This window comes from Zeus faber, assembly GCF_960531495.2.
Source record: "Zeus faber genome assembly, chromosome: 9".
NCBI lineage: Eukaryota > Metazoa > Chordata > Actinopteri > Zeiformes > Zeidae > Zeus > Zeus faber.
This window is the reverse complement of record NC_137197.1, coordinates 14,589,241-14,606,947: the sequence shown is the minus strand read 5'-3', so window position 1 is coordinate 14,606,947 and position 17,707 is coordinate 14,589,241. Positions and strand designations below refer to the sequence as shown.

At 44.6% G+C, this 17,707-nt stretch overlaps 1 protein-coding gene across 1 annotated transcript in view; it reads right to left on the bottom strand.

Annotated features, from left to right (window-relative positions):
* Positions 1-14,504, bottom strand: part of vps53 (VPS53 subunit of GARP complex) — a gene marked incomplete at its 5' end in the record, with an annotated part of 30,319 nt that extends 15,815 nt beyond the window's left edge. Inside the window, 9 exons of the mRNA XM_080006616.1 lie at positions 308-451; positions 1,465-1,543; positions 3,842-3,961; positions 4,573-4,688; positions 5,336-5,422; positions 12,224-12,290; positions 12,376-12,425; positions 13,033-13,113; positions 14,418-14,504. Coding sequence (XP_079862742.1) covers positions 308-451; positions 1,465-1,543; positions 3,842-3,961; positions 4,573-4,688; positions 5,336-5,422; positions 12,224-12,290; positions 12,376-12,425; positions 13,033-13,113; positions 14,418-14,504 — 831 coding nt within the window. The remainder of the gene's footprint in view (positions 1-307; positions 452-1,464; positions 1,544-3,841; positions 3,962-4,572; positions 4,689-5,335; positions 5,423-12,223; positions 12,291-12,375; positions 12,426-13,032; positions 13,114-14,417) is intronic.
* Between the last annotated feature and the right edge of the window lie 3,203 nt (positions 14,505-17,707).

Sequence of the window (17,707 nt, the reverse complement as noted above, 5' to 3'; positions counted from 1 at the left end):
TAAAAAATCATACCAACACAAAACATTCACACAATGTCTAGGACATAGGAAATTGCATTTCAGCACTAAGCCTAAACTAGGTTTCTCAGTGCCTTGGTGCAGTAGCTCAGATTGCTTTCCAAACTGTGAAATTACCTTTGCATATGGCCGAGATATCAATCTTCCTGAAATGGTTTTACAACCACGCCACTTTCAAATGTTCCCCTCAAAGCGCTGCCTAAAAAGCCCCGCCCCCACTGCTAGATAAACCAGCCGCTATTCCCCAAACGCAACTCAACCTCGAAGCGGCACCTTTCTGGCCACTCACATCCTGGTTTTCTTGGAAGAGCACCAGGTACTCGGAGAGGTGCTGCCTGATGAACTTTTTGATGATCTCCTGCTTGATGCGGGGGTCCAGCACGTTGGCCACCAGGCAGGCGTCCCTCAGGACGTTACTGGGACCGCCGGGCCGCTGGGGGGGGAGATGGGTGACAGCACACAGTTCAAAACAGTGCTGCACGGAAAGGTCAAATGTTCTTAAATGACTTTTAAAAATGGGTTCATTAAAGTCGACGGACGTTTTCTATGAACGTTTCTCTGTTGAACAGTTGAGATCTGTGTTCATTAGACTGCTTCCCACACATTGTCCCTGTTTTTTTTATGATGGGATGCTGTGTTTACGATGTGTGTGGTGTTGCCTCTTTGCCAACCTCCCATCTCTAAAAAAGAACAGTTTTATTTGTATTCATTCACGTCACTTTTATGATTGTGAATCAGGGCTAGAACTGTCATAATTATTACATAATCAGCTGATCTGAATTATTTCGGCTTACCACACACTTTTTGTCCACAATTGAGTCAATTTGAGTACACAATCATATGTTTCCATCCAAATTTGAGGGGGATTTTGTTAAAAATGCTGCAACAGATAAAATGTGAATTTGATGCATTTCCATCAGTTGGGACGACACAAATGAACAGTCTACCTGAGATTTTATGATCCAGATAAATAAATATAAATAATATATATATACCGTGAGCACGGGTTAGTAATCTGTGAGCATGGTTTATAAAGTGCACCCACAGATCACTAATCTGTGCGACGATGGATGAACACGCAACAAAGAGGACTGCATCCGCCCAGTCCAATTAATATTGATTCATGAAATGCTGTATTGTTGACGGATTAGTAATCTGTGAGTACAGTTTAGTAATTGCGTGGGTATGGTTTAGTAATCTGAGAGCACAGTTTATAAACTGTGTTTCCTAACATTTTTTTTTCCACATTTTCATCATGAGCCATGGGGGGCTGCGTATTACACTATGATAGGGGCATGAACTTGAAAAAAAAAAAAAAAAAGATAATGAAAAGCGTTAATCCCAAATTTTTATTTGTCTCTCAACTATAATGTTATGATTGGGACAGGCCTGCGGAAAACGAGAGCTTTGAGGAAGGGCTTGTACGTGTGTGGCGGCCATATTTACCCTGGAACCTTGTGCGGGGAAGGCCTCTTCAAAATCAGCCAGGATCTGAGTCCCCAGCTCGCTCTGCGCCGCCTTCACCCTGACACCAGAGACACAGCAGTGAATGCTGAGCGGCGATCACGCAGCCAAAAAGCCCAAAACACAGGGTGTCTCTTTGTGTCGTGCCGCTGAATCGCTCCATTGTCTGATGTTCTGTGCTCGCTGGCTCATCTCTACTTTTTCTGTTTGTTCTTTGTGTCCCTACAGCCACGGTGAATTGTGGTGAACCAGCAACCCAAGTTCTTCCATGGGGGTAAATAGACAGGGTTCATTATAGCATTACAAAATTAAATTCAAGTACTTTCAAGTACTACAAGTACTTGTTTAAGCGCTATTTTTTTTTTACTTTCAAGAAAATAAAGAATAGATTTTCAATGTGATCTTTATTAATTAAAATATAATATCATCTTAGTCACATTTTCTGTTATTTATATTATACCATATTCGCATTACCTCTACCTGTATATATTTATATATGTATTATTAATCACATTGTCATCTACTATTATATGCATCTATTTCCAACCAAGCTGGATTAAGTTTACATTTCAAGTCTGGAAAAGATTCATTTAGTTACGGTTTGAATAACAAAACCAGGGCATATATCACAGATTTTCAATGATTGTGCTTTTTCAAGGACATTTCAAGCACTTAAGCACAAAAGGGGCTATTTTCAAGGTATTCCAGTACTTGAATTTCCGAGGACAAAATTCAAGCACCCGCAAGCGCCTCAAGGACCTGGCAAAAACCCAGAATAGAGTTTCTCTACCTACACCTTGTATGAAATGAACAATAGAGCCACACAGGGAATCCTTTATTCTATTTTGGGCTATCTCGGGCCGTGTGGGCTCCAGACATCCACGCCGGGGTGGACCCGGGTCAGCGCCTGGAGCTCAAAGAACCCGTCCAGAATAAACAGGAGAGTGCGGAGAGATAAACGTGCGGATGAAAGACTTGCATGCTCCTATCGCCCATTCCTCTCCCACTGAGTAAAGTTCCTGTGATCCCTCCATCTCCTCCTCACGTCTCGTCTGTTTACTTCAGCTGTTTCGCTCTCAGCCCACCACCCGGCCCCCCGGACAGCTCGGGGTGTATTTTGGTATTCTGTTTTCACCACACCAATGGTTCCGCCTTCCCAGAATTCTCACGCAGCACCAGTGGTACTTAACGCTAACTACTTCCATTTAACAGTTTGCCGGCGTCGCCATCTCTCCGTGTCCCCTTCCTATCATCTGTCAGTTCTCCCGCGCAGCTGTTGTTCGGTATCAGCTCCGTCTCCGCCGCACCTCCTCCGAAACAGCATAACTACATCCCGTCTTGTTTTTTTCTTTGGTGGGGGGGGGGGGGGTCAGACGGTGCTGAACCTTAACGCGGAGCTGGCGAGGAGACCTTCGATTGATTGCGCTGTTATTGGGGGAAAATATTACTCAAGGGGGGAAATTTAATCGGTCGGAGCTACGGAAAAGCACCGGCGCACCGATGGGCTTCATTTTCTCTGAGAGACCTGTGTTTACACTAGTGAGGATTACGATCGCGTATTTAGGTGAGGGTCCGTCCGCCGAAAAACGTTTGCCCTCGCAAGTGCGTACTTTTTCAACCGGGTTACAAAGGGAAAGGAATATATTGAGATGGATGAGCGTGCACACATCCTACACGGTACAGTCCCAGGCTGTATTGGAGAAAAATGCAAGCATAACAGCGCCCTCTGAGTGTTTCTTTCCTGTGTGCGTGTGTGAGAGAGAGAGCGAGAGAGAGAGAGCGAGAGAGAGAGAGAGAGAGAGAGAGAGAGAGAGAGGGAAAGGGAGAGAGCAAATATAAACAGGATGCGATGCTCAACATACCTCTGGCCTTCCCTGCCCTATAATAAATGTGGGAGTGCTCCACTGAATACTGTAACCACCTTAAGGAGCTCAAATTGCATCTTGTGGAATAATGTCTAACAATTTGTGGTATAATTCTGCTCCGAGAAGAGGCTGAATTGAAAAGTGCTGGAAAAGGAGTGAGTGTTCCATCACTTTTTTTTTTTTTTCCCTCATGAAGGTTCCCCTGAATGCCCCACCAACAGAGTTTATATGTGGGGACGAGACCTGGGTGATTTTTTGAAAGAAAAAAAAACAAAAAAAACACCCAGGTCTGTCTGTGTTGGATTTCTGTGTGTGTGTGTGTGTGTGTGTGTGTAATTCTCAGATCTCAGCTACATGGCGCTGAAATACACACGAGTGGAGTTGGGACTGGGGGGAATGGGGCTGTGTCAGCACATTGTCGCCATCTGCGAGTCTGTTTGCTTATTTGTCTGTCTGTCTGTGTGTGTTTGCGTGCGTGCGTTGTCGTCAGTTACCTCTCGGACAGCTGCCTGATCTGGGGGATTCCCATGTACTTGTGGAAGTGTTCGAGCACGTTCACCACGCCCTGCAAGAGGTTGGCGACCTCGCCGTATTGCCTCTTTCTTGTCATCGCCCTGGAAAACGAACAAACACACAAGCACACCGCCACGCGCACATTCACAGATGCGCGCACATGCACACACGCACACACACACACACACACACACACACACACACACACACACACACACACACACACACACACACACACACACAAGCACACGCACCCACACCCACACACAGACACCTGAGTTCTGTGCCTTTTGAAGTAACATATGGCCGACGACTTCAGAGGCGGTCCGAAAGCAAATCCCATGTCTGCCTCTACACTTCCCAAGAGAGAATCCCGCCCGGGAGGAAAACAACGCCGGCCTTGTTTTCATCCGCTAACACGATGCACAATTGAGGACAAGAGCGCATTGGTCTCTGGATCAATTTGCTGCTTTGGCGTTTAAATAATGGCAAATTGATTTAGCGTTCCGCCCCGAGGCAACGCGGGCGGAATAATTTGTCAAAGACACTGCACCTGCTTTGCTATCGACAGGAGACTTCATTCATCCTGCGCTGAACGGGGAATTGAATAATAGCGAGAAAAAAAATGGCCTTTTCGTCTCTAAAACATTTGTAGAATTTCATTCCACAAAGCATTTGACGGATCTCTGTCCTCGAGAGCGAGTGCACCTACTCCAAGGAGTCCACGCCCCCCGCGAGCATGTGCAGGTGGTTGAGCGTGGTGATGGAGGTGGTGAGGTGGCGCTTGGCGTGGTCCAGCTGCTTTATATCCCTGGTGATCTCCTTCACCTGCCCAGGAGCCAGGCAGAGAGACACGGGGGGGGGGGGGTTGGAAGAGAGGAGAGAAAGGCGGAGAAGAAGGAGGGTGGAGGAGGTGGAGCGCAAAGGACGAAGGGATGTTGGAAAGACGTGAGGAGATGAAATGACATGAGATTGAGAGTGAGAGCGAGAGAGAGAGAGAAAAACATCTATTAGTTTGAGAAATAATTACTTAAACATGGCTGTTGAGGGAGGGGTCTGCTCACTAGTGTTTCCCTATAACAACATACACACAAATAACAAATAACAAAGTGTATTATGAAGAACTTTAGGCCCTTCCTTCTGAAGTCAACTTCACATCGCACGCACGCACGCACGCACGCACGCACGCACGCACACGCGCACACACACACACACACACACACACACACACACACACACACACACACACACACACACACACACACACACACACACACACACACACACACACACACACAATTTAAAGCACCATTTACTGTGGTCTTTCTAATGTAGCCCACGGGAGATGAAGGTTGTCTGCTTCCAGGGTTAAACTCCTAAAATGCTCTGAGCATGGCATGTGTGAGTGAGAGTGTCTATGTGTGTGTGTGTGTGTATGTGTGTGTGCGTGCGTGCGTGTGTGCATGTACGCTTACCATTTGTTCAGACTTCTCAGCCTTGTCCTTAATATCTTTGATTTTGCCAAATAGTTGCTGGATGGCTATCTGGGCCTCCTCCAACGCCTGCCGAAAGGAACAAAGACACAGGAAGGAGCGGAGCGGAGAGGGAGAGCAAATTAAACAGGAACAGGAAGAAAAAGAGAAAGATAGGGAGCACAACAAAGGACAGTGATTGTTTCTTAGCTAAATATTGACTCCCCGCTCTAAACACGCATGACTCTGTTTGGCATGTCTTTTTTTAATACTAAAGTGAGGGGTCAGAACAGGGCTTATAATCCGCAGTGTAACTGACCAGGCCAGACTGACAAGTCTTCTTTTTTGTGGTTTACCGTCAATCCCATAATTCTGAGATCTCAGCTGCAAAGCACCGAAATACACAGGATAGGTGACAAGAGCCCTTTCATCCTAAATGTATTGGCGCCGTTTCGGTTCCTTATTGACTGATTATTGGTCCTGTTCTGTGAATTCGGGCATTGAGATGATTAAGGAAAATGGTGAATCCTGATCCCTCAGATTCCATTGGAGCTATTTTTCAAGTCGGCTTGAATCGATGCCAAATTCCCACAAATGGGAAAAGGGATCTCTGCCAAATTTGAGCTAATTAGGGGAGTAAATGACAGGATGGCACGATATATGATATCGTCGAGTCGTCAGTTGACGTGTGAGCGATAAGGCTCAGCTCCGCGCAGAGGCTGCCGCTGTAATGGCCAGAGGAAATCATTAGCAGCTTTAACAGATATATCATGCCAGGCTAGGTTAAATAAGATTAGGCAGTTTAATTATGGGATGGTTTTGGCCTTATTGGAATATTTCCCCGTTGGACGCCATGACAGCTGTTGTTTGATGGCCCTCGTCGAAAAGATTTTGCAGCGTCACTTGATGCCCGGTTAAATGGGCCAAGTCAGGCCAGCGGAGCAGAAACAAGTGTGGAGCCCTTTCCTTTCCCGACACACACACACACACACACACACACACACACACACACACACACACACACACACACACACACACACACACACACACACGCGGAATGTTAATAGCCAGCACCAGCTGTGCAAGGAATTTACCACTTTTACAAGCCTCTCCTCGGCACACATGTATACAGCCACTTTTATAAAGTGATCCGGCAATATTGCCGTAAAGAAGATCCATCATTACGCCGGCATTGCCTTTTAACACAGGTCCAAACAAAGACGGCATAACGACGCCCCCGTGTGTGGTTTTAGAAAATACTGTGATGATGGGGGCGCGACAGCGTCAGCCTTTAGTTTGACATAAAACATACAGTTTAGGAGAATCACACTGATTTAATGAACATATTATTTCAAATTAAAAAAATGTATTTGACAGTATTTAATTTAATAAATGCTGTAGCCTAGGATGAGGACGGTGCTGACTTCCTGACAGCGGGAGCTGCGAGCGGCCGGCAATGCACCGCCAGCGGCTACAACGGCAGCGGAGCGCACCGTATTGTGGGAACAGACTCCACGCTCCAGGCTCTGATAGGACTTTTGGATTGTTTCTCCATGTGAAACTTCTAGAATGTGTCGAATGTGTGCTGGGGAGCTGCAGCAAACCGTGTGCGTAAAGACCAAACGCGCGTGGCCAAAGTGTCAAATAATGTGGTAAACTAATAACAAAATACTCAGGCTTCCGACTGCTTGGTTTACAAAGGTTGTCTCTACTCTCTGCATGAACTCACTCGGATCTGCTGTGCGTTTCTCTAAACTAAAACAATAAAAAAAAAGTGTGGTTTTATTGTAGATTGTAGTACTTATTTCGTATTATAAAATTGTACTTTCCGACGTTTACATGACACAAAAATATCCCGGCGTTCAACAGTCTCGGAGACTGGAGTCCTGGTGCGGTGTCCGTGTCCCACGCAAGCCCGGAGAACGGCAACGAAAGTCGGATCAAACTAGAACAGACCTGCACAAGTCTTTCAAAAGAAAGCAGAATGTACATGACAAAACTGCAGACGAGGGGAATTTAGGTGTTTGCTGGGTGTTTCTGTGTCCACGTAAGGTAACTGGAGGCTGCGGTGTGTGCGATCCCACTCCGCGTTTCTCCAAACAAAACCGTAGATATATTTATTTATTTTATTTCCGTAATTGAATGAAAGCAAAAAGCCCCAAGCCCGGCTTTATCTCGTGGTGCTACATGCTCCTTGTTAGACACCACGGTGAAAGTCTGAACGAACTTTTAAAAGAGGCGTTGTAGATCTAATATGAGTGAAGATTTAGCATGGATTCCTTATTTCTCGCCTCAAATTTGTTCAGAAACAGATTTTAGCGGACTGATAAGGTGAAATCAGTGAAAGTTGACAGAAGTTGGTCAATCAGAAGAAAGTGGAGTTTTAGGGAGGGAGGCCTTAAAGAGACAGAAACTAAAACGGCTTGTCTCAGCCAAGGCTGAATAAAGGGGCTGTGTACAGGGCCAGTATATAGCTGCTTTTGCACATGAACTCCTGACAATGTCAGGATAATCAGGTCCGGACACTGTCCTAAGTTTCCCTTTCACACACGTAGTACACAACCGGAGATTGTCAGACGTGTTTACACGAACCTGGAAATACTCAGTTTGGTTTAGGCGACGGGCGGCGCCTGGGTAGAGCGTGCAGGAGGCAGGACGCAATGACGCTGCAGAGACTTACAGCACACCCAAGACGGCGGACGAGGCTACCGACTTATCAGGAATTATGACTTTTTTTGCGATGATACTCCTTGTATTTGGACGTATCCGCAACATAAACAAAAGAGTGGAAAGGAATATAAAGGAAAACAGGAAGGAGTACGAAGCAGTTACACTTGCACGAAGTTCCGCACAAAGGTAAATGACCCTTCTTCACCCGTCACCAGTCCCGTGATAGAGATGTCATCAATATGCGACACGCCCACTTGCTCGCCATGAATTCTCCCAACAACCTGCTCTGTTTGCGCATACTGTACCGCTCAATCGGACATTAGGCAGACTTTGTACTCGGGTGCTGGCTGGGTAAAGTCTGGTTAATGTCCGCTCCAAATAATTGCATTCTTTGACAACATTTGCATTCACGCCTACAGCTGCCCCAGGTAATGTCCGGATAATTTCAGGGTTGCAGTGCATGTGTGAAAGCAGCTTCAGATAAATAATGACTTTTTCGAACTGTAAATCATGCAAAGCCACTCTAGTGGAGTACAAGAAAAATAAATAGAGAGTGTAAAAGAACATTATAGGTTCCCTTTAAGGTTAATTTTGAGAAGGCACAGCCCCCGAATGGAGTTTTTTCGACCAACGAAAAACTCAGGCCATCAAAATGTCACACCCCTGTCCCAGCACTCAGACTGTGCCTTTCACACAGACAGTGTTTTGGCCCCGTTTCACCGCTGTGACTACCTCCGCTGCCGGCTCGGAGGGGGATCAACAATGCCCCCCCCCCCCATTCCGTGTTCGTACCGTTTAGACAGAACGACGAGGTGGAATAAAGGTGCAACAGCAACAACTTGTGTTGAAAAAGAGGATTCCCCACCCTCTTCCTTAAAGGCCTCCAGGGCTGTAAAGGGGCTGTGGTCAAGGCCAAGTGGGGCCCAGAAGATGGAAACACATAACAACAGCAGAAATAAACCTTCCTTTCTCAATTACTCTCGTGCTGGACAATCCCAGCCCAAGAACATCCACGCTCCACGCTAAGACCTGATGCATCGTTACAACCTCTTCACTGCCCATATCGATTGCGAGGGGTGAGGGAGACTTGTGATAGAAGTATCACAATAAGTGTACAAGTCTGACCCATCGTGTTTATTCAGTTGTGTAGACTCCAATTCAACTGACTGTAATCACAACAAAATGGTTTTCCCCATTTAAAAAAATCCCATGTTCATGCAATAAGCAGAAAATCTGATCATTTTCATTTATTTTCTGACATCTCGGATATGACTCGAGGTATCTGAGTTTTGTTATTGGGGACATTCTTAAATACAGATACCATATTTATCCAGTATCTGTATTTGTATCCCTATTCTAAGTGTATTACTTAGACTAAAGTTCCAAAGTGCTAAGTTATTAAAAAAACATTGTGACAGACTTAAGGCTGGACCAATTCTGATTCTAGCCTCAAAGGTAGAGATGAGAGTCAAGAGATTTTTAGGGATACTCATGACTCACATGTGACATTGCTGATCAATTAATATGATTTTCACGTTAATCCTCACTTGGATCTATTCTGAACGGATTAAAAAAGAGGGATGAATTGATAAATGGGGTTGATAAACGAAGGAATGTGATACAGGTTGATTAATTTATGTGGGCTTTGTACCAGGCATCGAAGGTTAAAATGGACAGTATTTATTCTAAGGGTGGGTTGAAAGGATTCTTCAAAGAGCGCGCGCGCGCACGCACACGCACACACACACACACACACACACACACACACACACACACACACACACACACACACACACACACACACACACACAGAGTTTTAGACTGCATGCAGCGGAGAGAAGCTCAGAGGTTTAAATTGTTGCCTCTCGAGCCTCTGGGGAGTCTGTCTGCTACTGGCTGCTCATTTCCTCCATTCCGCGCTGGAAAAGGCAGGAAGAGACCACAGCCCAACACTCGCCTTCATGCCTAAGATGATATCTAGTCCCTTTCATTTTTCTCTCACAAACATTTATGCACACACACAAAACAAAAAAAAACATATGTTCTACTGTACACGTAGAGTTTATTAATATGTTTCTCATGCAGGTTAGGAACTTATTTTTAAAACTATCAAATGTACTGGAGGCCCAATAATAATAATAATAATAACAATAATAATAATAATAATAATAATACACTGAAAAAGCTCTCCCTGTCCAAGCATCTTTGGAGCTATGAGTAAATAAAATGTAGTTCCATGATTTTGATATCAACTAACTAAGACTTGACCTGAAATGACCTGATGTTAGTGTCCAACAAAATAGCAAGTCAAAATTGAGTGGCTGATACATGTTAGCTCAATAGACAGACAATGCATTCAGAAAATATCACCCAATCATTTATGCAGAATAAGATACTGAATCCTCTAACCTTATGTATAAGGACCATACAGCAGTCCAAATTTATAGATTCTAAGGGCTGACAATTATCACTCTACTCATGTCAATCATCAGAATCTAGGGCCCCTTTCTGACTTCATGTAAACGTCGAAAAAAAAAGAAATCTACAGTCAAAATACATTATTATTATTGGTTTTGTTTGCTGAAACGCACAGCGGATCGGACGGAGCAGATGACCTTCAACAAATCCCTGACGAGCTGATGTCAGCTCACACAGCGAGTAAAAAAAACCGTTGGAAACCTAGCATTCAGAGCGGTTGAAAGCCTCAGCGTTTTGTTCACAGCGATTGCTATGTCATTAGTTTACCTCATTACTTGACCCTTCGCCACGTCTAATATGAACATCCACCATTGTAACATTATATATATGACAGAAAATAAGGAAAATAATAATAGGTCCCCTTAAATAGAAAAGAGGGACTATCAATAGGAATCCTATGGTTAATGACAGATTGTGTCTCCCACACAAGATACATAAAACCATACCATGACCTGGGTGAATACAATTTTTCTGGAAGTGTCCGTAAATTTGAATTTTTGGCAATCTAATAAATAGCTCCAGTCAAAACTGCCTGTTTCACAATCAAAGTTAATACACTGGTTCTATATATCTCTTACATTTACAGTCAATTGTAATACAGCCTACATGCCGCTAACATGACTTTCAGCAAAGGTCTTGTCTTTGTAACACTGCAGCCTAGCAATGGGATCACCCCAGTTATAACAGTGCATCCTTCTCTAATTAATACAGAGGCTTGGCTTCCTACTTTCCACGTCACAGATTCAAGACACATCAGTATTGTCTACACCAGCAGCCTCTTCCACCTCCAGGTATGCTCACACCGCCACCCCACCAGCTCGACTGCCTCTTTCTGGTTAACAAAATATGAGGGGGGGGCCATAAATGAATAAGCTCTTTTTTTTATATTCTATTTGTCCTTTTATCATGTTTCTCCATCTCCCTGGTGGAATAAATCTCTTCTCCAGCTTTCCGTCCCCAGAAATGAATTTTCCCCACAGAAAGCTTGGGAACGGCTATTAGGGGTTGGAAAGGAAAAAGAATGATTGTGTGTGACTGTATAATGTCACTGGCACGGGGGGTGGAGGGGTAGATTTAGAGGTCTGGGTTACCAAACAGTAGCTGAGTGGGAAAGACAAGACCACCAGACCAGGCACGCTGGTGACACCGCACACATGATCACCCCTCCATTCATAAACACTCAGCTCCCCCATCAGGTGTCACGTTCCCTCTAAAACCGCTATTCCCTTCTGACACACCGCCGCAGCAAAAAAAAAAAACAACAAAAAAAAAAAAGGCAAGACTCAAACAATAGGATTTAAGTGGAATCTTTGTATTTACGGCTGGGAATTTACTTCCCAGACATGTTTTCCATGAAGAGGGACTGTTTGAAAAGCAGGAATGGATCTGAGTCATCCTGTCCTTTTCCATGGAGCGAGCATGGAGGATGGAAAGAGATTGTGAGGGGGCAGAAACATATTTGTCTGGGTCCGGAATAACTAACAGCACTGTTCAAACATCTCATAATGGGATAAATATTTAGTTTTACCCAAGTTCATTATAATGACTTTATAAGTACTATTATAATTATTAAACAATAACAAATACCTATAGGAAATTGCATCATGTAATTTTTAGTTTTTAATATTTATGTGCAATTTATTTTCTGTGAGCATCATACCATCACAGGAAACATAGACAGAAAACACACAAAATGATGGATAATCCATAATATTTTGGCTTGTGCCCTGCAGTTTGGCTCACCTGTCGGCCATCTTGGCCCACGTTGGTCTGGCCTCTCACCACTGTTCTGATGTTGTCATCCAGATGCCTGTATACGACATAAACAATGTTCTGGCTACATACGTTACTTTGTAAAACATCAGTTTTAAACTTTAATGGGAACACTGACTCACCGAATCTTCAGGCGGATCTTGTTCACTACATCATCAATATTAGCCAGTGACTGTGGAAATCAGATTATGGACCAGATTTAAGAGGAATATGCATCTCTGTCTTATATCTTTTAGGCTCCTATTTCTAAGCCGAAATGCTCATAATAGAACAAGATTGAAGCGATTACTGGGACAACAATTAAGTTAACCGAGGATATAAAGGAATATACAACTGTTGATAAATCATAGAAATGACTAGAATCCAGTCTGCAACACATAATCCTTCTTCATTCACAGTGAGTCCATAGTCCATAGATGAGGGGGAGTTGTTTTAGAAATTCAACTGCTTTCACAAGAAGCCTCTTAAGACAACACCAGGAGCAGCAGTGCCCCCACATGGACAAACAGGATAATAACAGTAGCTGACGCCATCAGCTGTAGCATATTTTTGTTTCCCCTTCGATACAAAAAAAACCCAAAAAACCTCAGTGGTGTTGTCAGGCCTTCACTGAGGTAGAATGATTTTTTTTTTTTTTTAATTTCTACTTTTTAAGTTGGACAACAATAATATATGGGGAACGCTTGGTCTTCCTACCACTGAGACCGAGTGATTCATGTAACCTAGTTTTGGTGTTGCACTTATAACCTTAGCAAACAGCATCAATAAGACAGTCTCACCTGCTCTGTGGGGAACAGTGTATTGATGTATTCCACAGCATTGAAATCTGCTCTGTCCAGGGGGTCTTGGCTGGGGAAAACCTTGGGGCAGACACAGTTTGAAATGTTGTATTATATTTTATTTCGAGGTGGTGAAGCTCACATCTCTATTCACAGGCTAGGTATGTAGATTGACAATGAATGCATTGGACTATTTATTCAAATGTGAGTCAAATTCAACAATACATTCACGTGAAAACAATTAGCAGTCAACAGAAAACAGTGGACAAACCAATGACCCACCCATCGACCAATAATAAAGTCCACTTCTTAGAAAAAATGTCAACTAAATAACTTTGGTTTGGACTCTTTGGTTAGGGAAGTGGTTCTCAACGTGGGGTTCGGGGACAAACTCTTGAAGTACCCCCAGGGATCCTACAAGGCGGTCCTTCAAGAGGTCCCAGGGGGTCCACAGCAAAGGATTTAAATGTATATTTAATACAACACAGTCAACTTCTTCTATTATATAATTATAGAACCCAGAATCGTGATTGTGGCGCCTCCCCTTGCGGCTGCCTACGCGAGCGCCTTGTGTCGATGACGCACATTTTGGTATATTTTGGTATTTTTAGAGCTTATAGAGCTTATTGTGCGTAATCACCGGGTGTCGTGACATTTCACTGCATATACGTATGAGCGTATGTATATGTATGTGACAAATAATCTCTTGAACTTGAACTTGAAAATGCTTAATAGTTCCAACTCAACCATTCTTTCATCAGCACTGTTAGAAAAATGTACAATAATTACGTTTTGATCATATTGTTACTTTCCCCTTCACTGTAACTACAGTATAGTTGGACGTCTGGACGTAATCATGCCTTAAAAGAAATATCTTGTCAGATTGGGGTCGCAGAAATTAAATGGGGGGGGGGGGGGGGGGGTCCAGGGCTTAGTTGCGTATCAAATTAAGGAACGTTGACATGAAAAGGTTGAGAATCACTGCGGTTGTGGTGATGGAAGGCGGCGATAAGACAAGATACACACAAGATGTACATGTATACATGAATAGAAGTTTACAGGGAGTAGCACTTATATCACTGGCTACAGGCAATAATATAAAAGACATGTATCACTGTGGATAGTGTGTGTGTGTGTGTGTGTGTGTGTGTGTGTGTGTGTGTGTGTGTATGTGTATGTGAATGTGTATGTGTATGTATATATATATATATATATATATATATATATAAAAATTCTGTATATTCTGGTGAGATCGAGATCAAATGCGGATCCAGCTGTCTGGTCCACCCAGTGAGTTCTCCGCCAGAAATGAATGAACAAAAGGCAGCGGAAGCGCTTCGAGCCCCGATTCGATAGGCGACCCATGTCGAATACACGCCGATCACCTGTTCGATAGCGAGCTGCACCTCCGGCGTGAGGCGCAGAATCGCCTCCAGGTCCTCGGCGAACTCCAGCTCTTCCTCCTCCATCATCTTCACAACAAAAACCCAAGCCGCGGCCGGCACTTCCGGGTGCCGGGGATTCTGGGAGAGCGACCAACGTAGCGCTCGAAAGCCAGACCCCCCCCCCCCCCCCACCCCGAAAAGTGTGCGTCAGCGCCCCCTGCTGGACAGTCGACTGGAAACGACCGCCGGGGCGAGTTGCACGACGCAGAGCCCGAGGCGATACAAAATAAATAACTGGCTGAAAATTGTTTATCTGTCAACCATTGTTTTATGGGTGTTAATATTCGTGGTGCTCTCCCAATTTATATCAGTTCAAAATGATGATAAGAATCAACCGTGTATTCCATTGTCTCTTCTGATTTGAGATGAGCCATCTGAACGGAATCTGGCGATGAATCGATTTTTTTTATCTTATCTTATCCTCTTATCTTATTTTATTTTATTTTATTTCTCTCCTTATCCTTGGCGTTGCAGGCGCAGCTCCCACATGGTGTGTGTGTGTGTGTGTGTGTGTGTGTGTGTGTGCGCCAGACGGTTATCACAGTTGAGATGAGTTTAGACTGGCGGGAGGAGGTATATCACACCAGCTTGAATGTCTTTTGAAAGTAGTCTGACGGCTGTTGGAAAGAAAGTGCTCTATGGTTGGTGGTGGTCCTTGCTCTCAGCTGGCGTCTCTGGAGCTTCTCCACCTAAACGGAGTGTCCAGGGTGATGTGGGTCTCTGTTAGAATGGCCCCACGGGTTTTGTCCCGGCGGTGGCGGGTGAGCGGAGCGTCCGCGGAGGGGAGTTGAGTTCCTGTGATCCTCTCTGTGGTTTTAATAGTCCTCCACGGGGCCTTCCTCTCCTTGAGTGTGGTGTTTCCACGCCACTCTGGTGAGGACGCTCCGTCGGCCCGGGTGAGAGGCTGACGGCTCGGGCCGGCCTTGCTTCTGTAGTGTGCCTGTCGTGTGATCCAAGGTGCCCGACGCAGCAGGCACCTTGTTCCCCACCCTCACCACCTGAGGTCTTTCTGTCAAAAAAATCTAAAATCCAATTGCAGGTGGGAGTGAGCAGCCCCAGATCTGCTGGCTTTGCTGCCAACTTAGTGGGTTGGACAGTCTTAAAATTCCGAACTACGGCCCAGAAAAAGCATGCGGGCGTGGGTGCTGGGGCTGTCCAGGAGTTCACGGGCTGAGCGGAGAGCGAGGGCCACGGCATCATCCACCCATCTGTTTTCCCCGGTCGGTCGGCAAACTGGAGAGGAAGGGTGGTAACGGGTGTGATGGAGACCACGCATCTCAGCGCCGGTTTCTCTCGGCACTTCGTGGCGACTGACGTGAGCGCCGTCGGATGGGTGCCGCCATCACCTTGACATGCGCCGAGTCAAGGTGAGGGTGTTATGTAGAGTGATTATTTTTAAATGTTGGAATATGAGTATTGATTGTGAAAACCCTGTGTACGACGTCGCGGTGCTGAGGGTTCTATTGACGAGTGGTTTTTATGGCACTGTTGATTGCGTCGAAAGGCATTGGATTTCATCACAGAGATTAATGAATGCATTTGCAAATAAATCTGGTTTTTACAGACTATTGATATCTGTGTGTGTGTGGGTGTGCGTGTTTGCATGCGTGTGCCTGTGTGTATGTGTGTGTGTGTGTGTGTGTGTGTGTGTGTGTGTGTGTGTGTGTGTGTGTGTGTGTGTGTGTGTGTGTGTGTGTGTGTGTGTGCACGCGGGTGTGTGTGCATGTTGGTGTGGGGGTGTGTGTGTGTGTGTGTGTGTGTGTGTGTCTATCAGGGCCGGGGGGGGGGGGGCGGGCGGTTTGCAGGTGTATTTTCTTCTGTGCACTAGAAGTTCAACAAACAAACATGGATCCTGCAATTCTACTGAGGAAAGTTAAGACAGAATTTAACTGGTTTATTTTTCCGTTGGTTTGTCAGGGACACATTCGTTCAGGGTGATTGCGTAGGGCCACACGGCGCTGTCCCCGGCACTGAACAGAGCGGAGGAGGGATAGACAGAGCACATCTGGGGGTTCAGCCATGCTTGCCTTTCGTGGTTGTAAATAGAACTCGAGATCGGCCTCGGTTACATTTTTTCCCGTTGTAGCAATCCACAGAATGGAAGCGACAGGGCAGTGAAGTTTTTCGGCCGGCGAGGGACAGAAACAGAAAGAGCGATAGAGAGAGAGCGAGAGAGGCAGAGGGAGGGAGAGAGAGAGCGTGGCATGAGCAGAAAGACAGCAGAAACGATCGGGTCATCTTTCCTTTTTTTTTTTTTTTTTTACTTAATGACCCTGACGCCGTTGGCTTTTATTTTGTTGATTTGAGCAGTCATTGCTTAGTGGTTAGAATTGTTAATAACTTCTGTTATTTTGCGTCTTGTAGACCTACGTTCTGAGTGCTCCGATTCCCAAATAAGACACTATGTTTTATTTGATCCGTGCAGGGTATTTAATATTCTATGTAGAAGCAAGCTTTTTTTTATATAAATTTGAGAAGATATTGTTTGATATTGATATTGTATATCTATCTATCTATATAGATAGATATATATACAGTAGATATACCAATTGACTGCCCCAACATTCAATTTGTTCTGGCTATTGGGCCAGTCAGTGTTCAATCGTGTGTGTGTGTGTGTGTGTGTGTGTGTGTGTGTGTGTGTGTGTGTGTGTGTGTGTGTGTGTGTGTGTGTGTGTGTGTGTGTGTGTGTGTGTGTGTGTGTGTGTGTGTGTGTGTGTGTGTGTGTGTGTGTGTAGGTTGGTTGTGAGTAATCATGGAGGATCATTACATTTAAATCCAGATATATTCACAATGGGGTGGGATTAATTTATGAGGCAAAAAAAAGGCAAAACATGCGCGGCAAGTGTGGTTATCTTTCGCACACGACATAAACTTGTTAAAAAAACAAACATTTCATACAAATTACAACCAAAAGTTTACGTCACTGAGCAGTACGGGAGATTCCGGTTAACAGACCCCGAGAAAGTAATGGAATAACTATGAAATGCAAAACTCATTTACTGCCAATAATTCTTCCTATTTACAAGACATTGCACCCGACTAAGGCTTAAATTTGAAGTTATAAGTGCTCAGTATGCACAGAGACGTTTGCAATAAGTATAATTAAACATGATTGTTTGATTATAGTGCTCATAGTACCAGTTGCGTTTAACTGTGAGTCTAACTGCGTCTCCCCCGGTGGGTATTCTGGGGGAGTTTAGCTTCTTAGCAACACACAAACAGCAGCA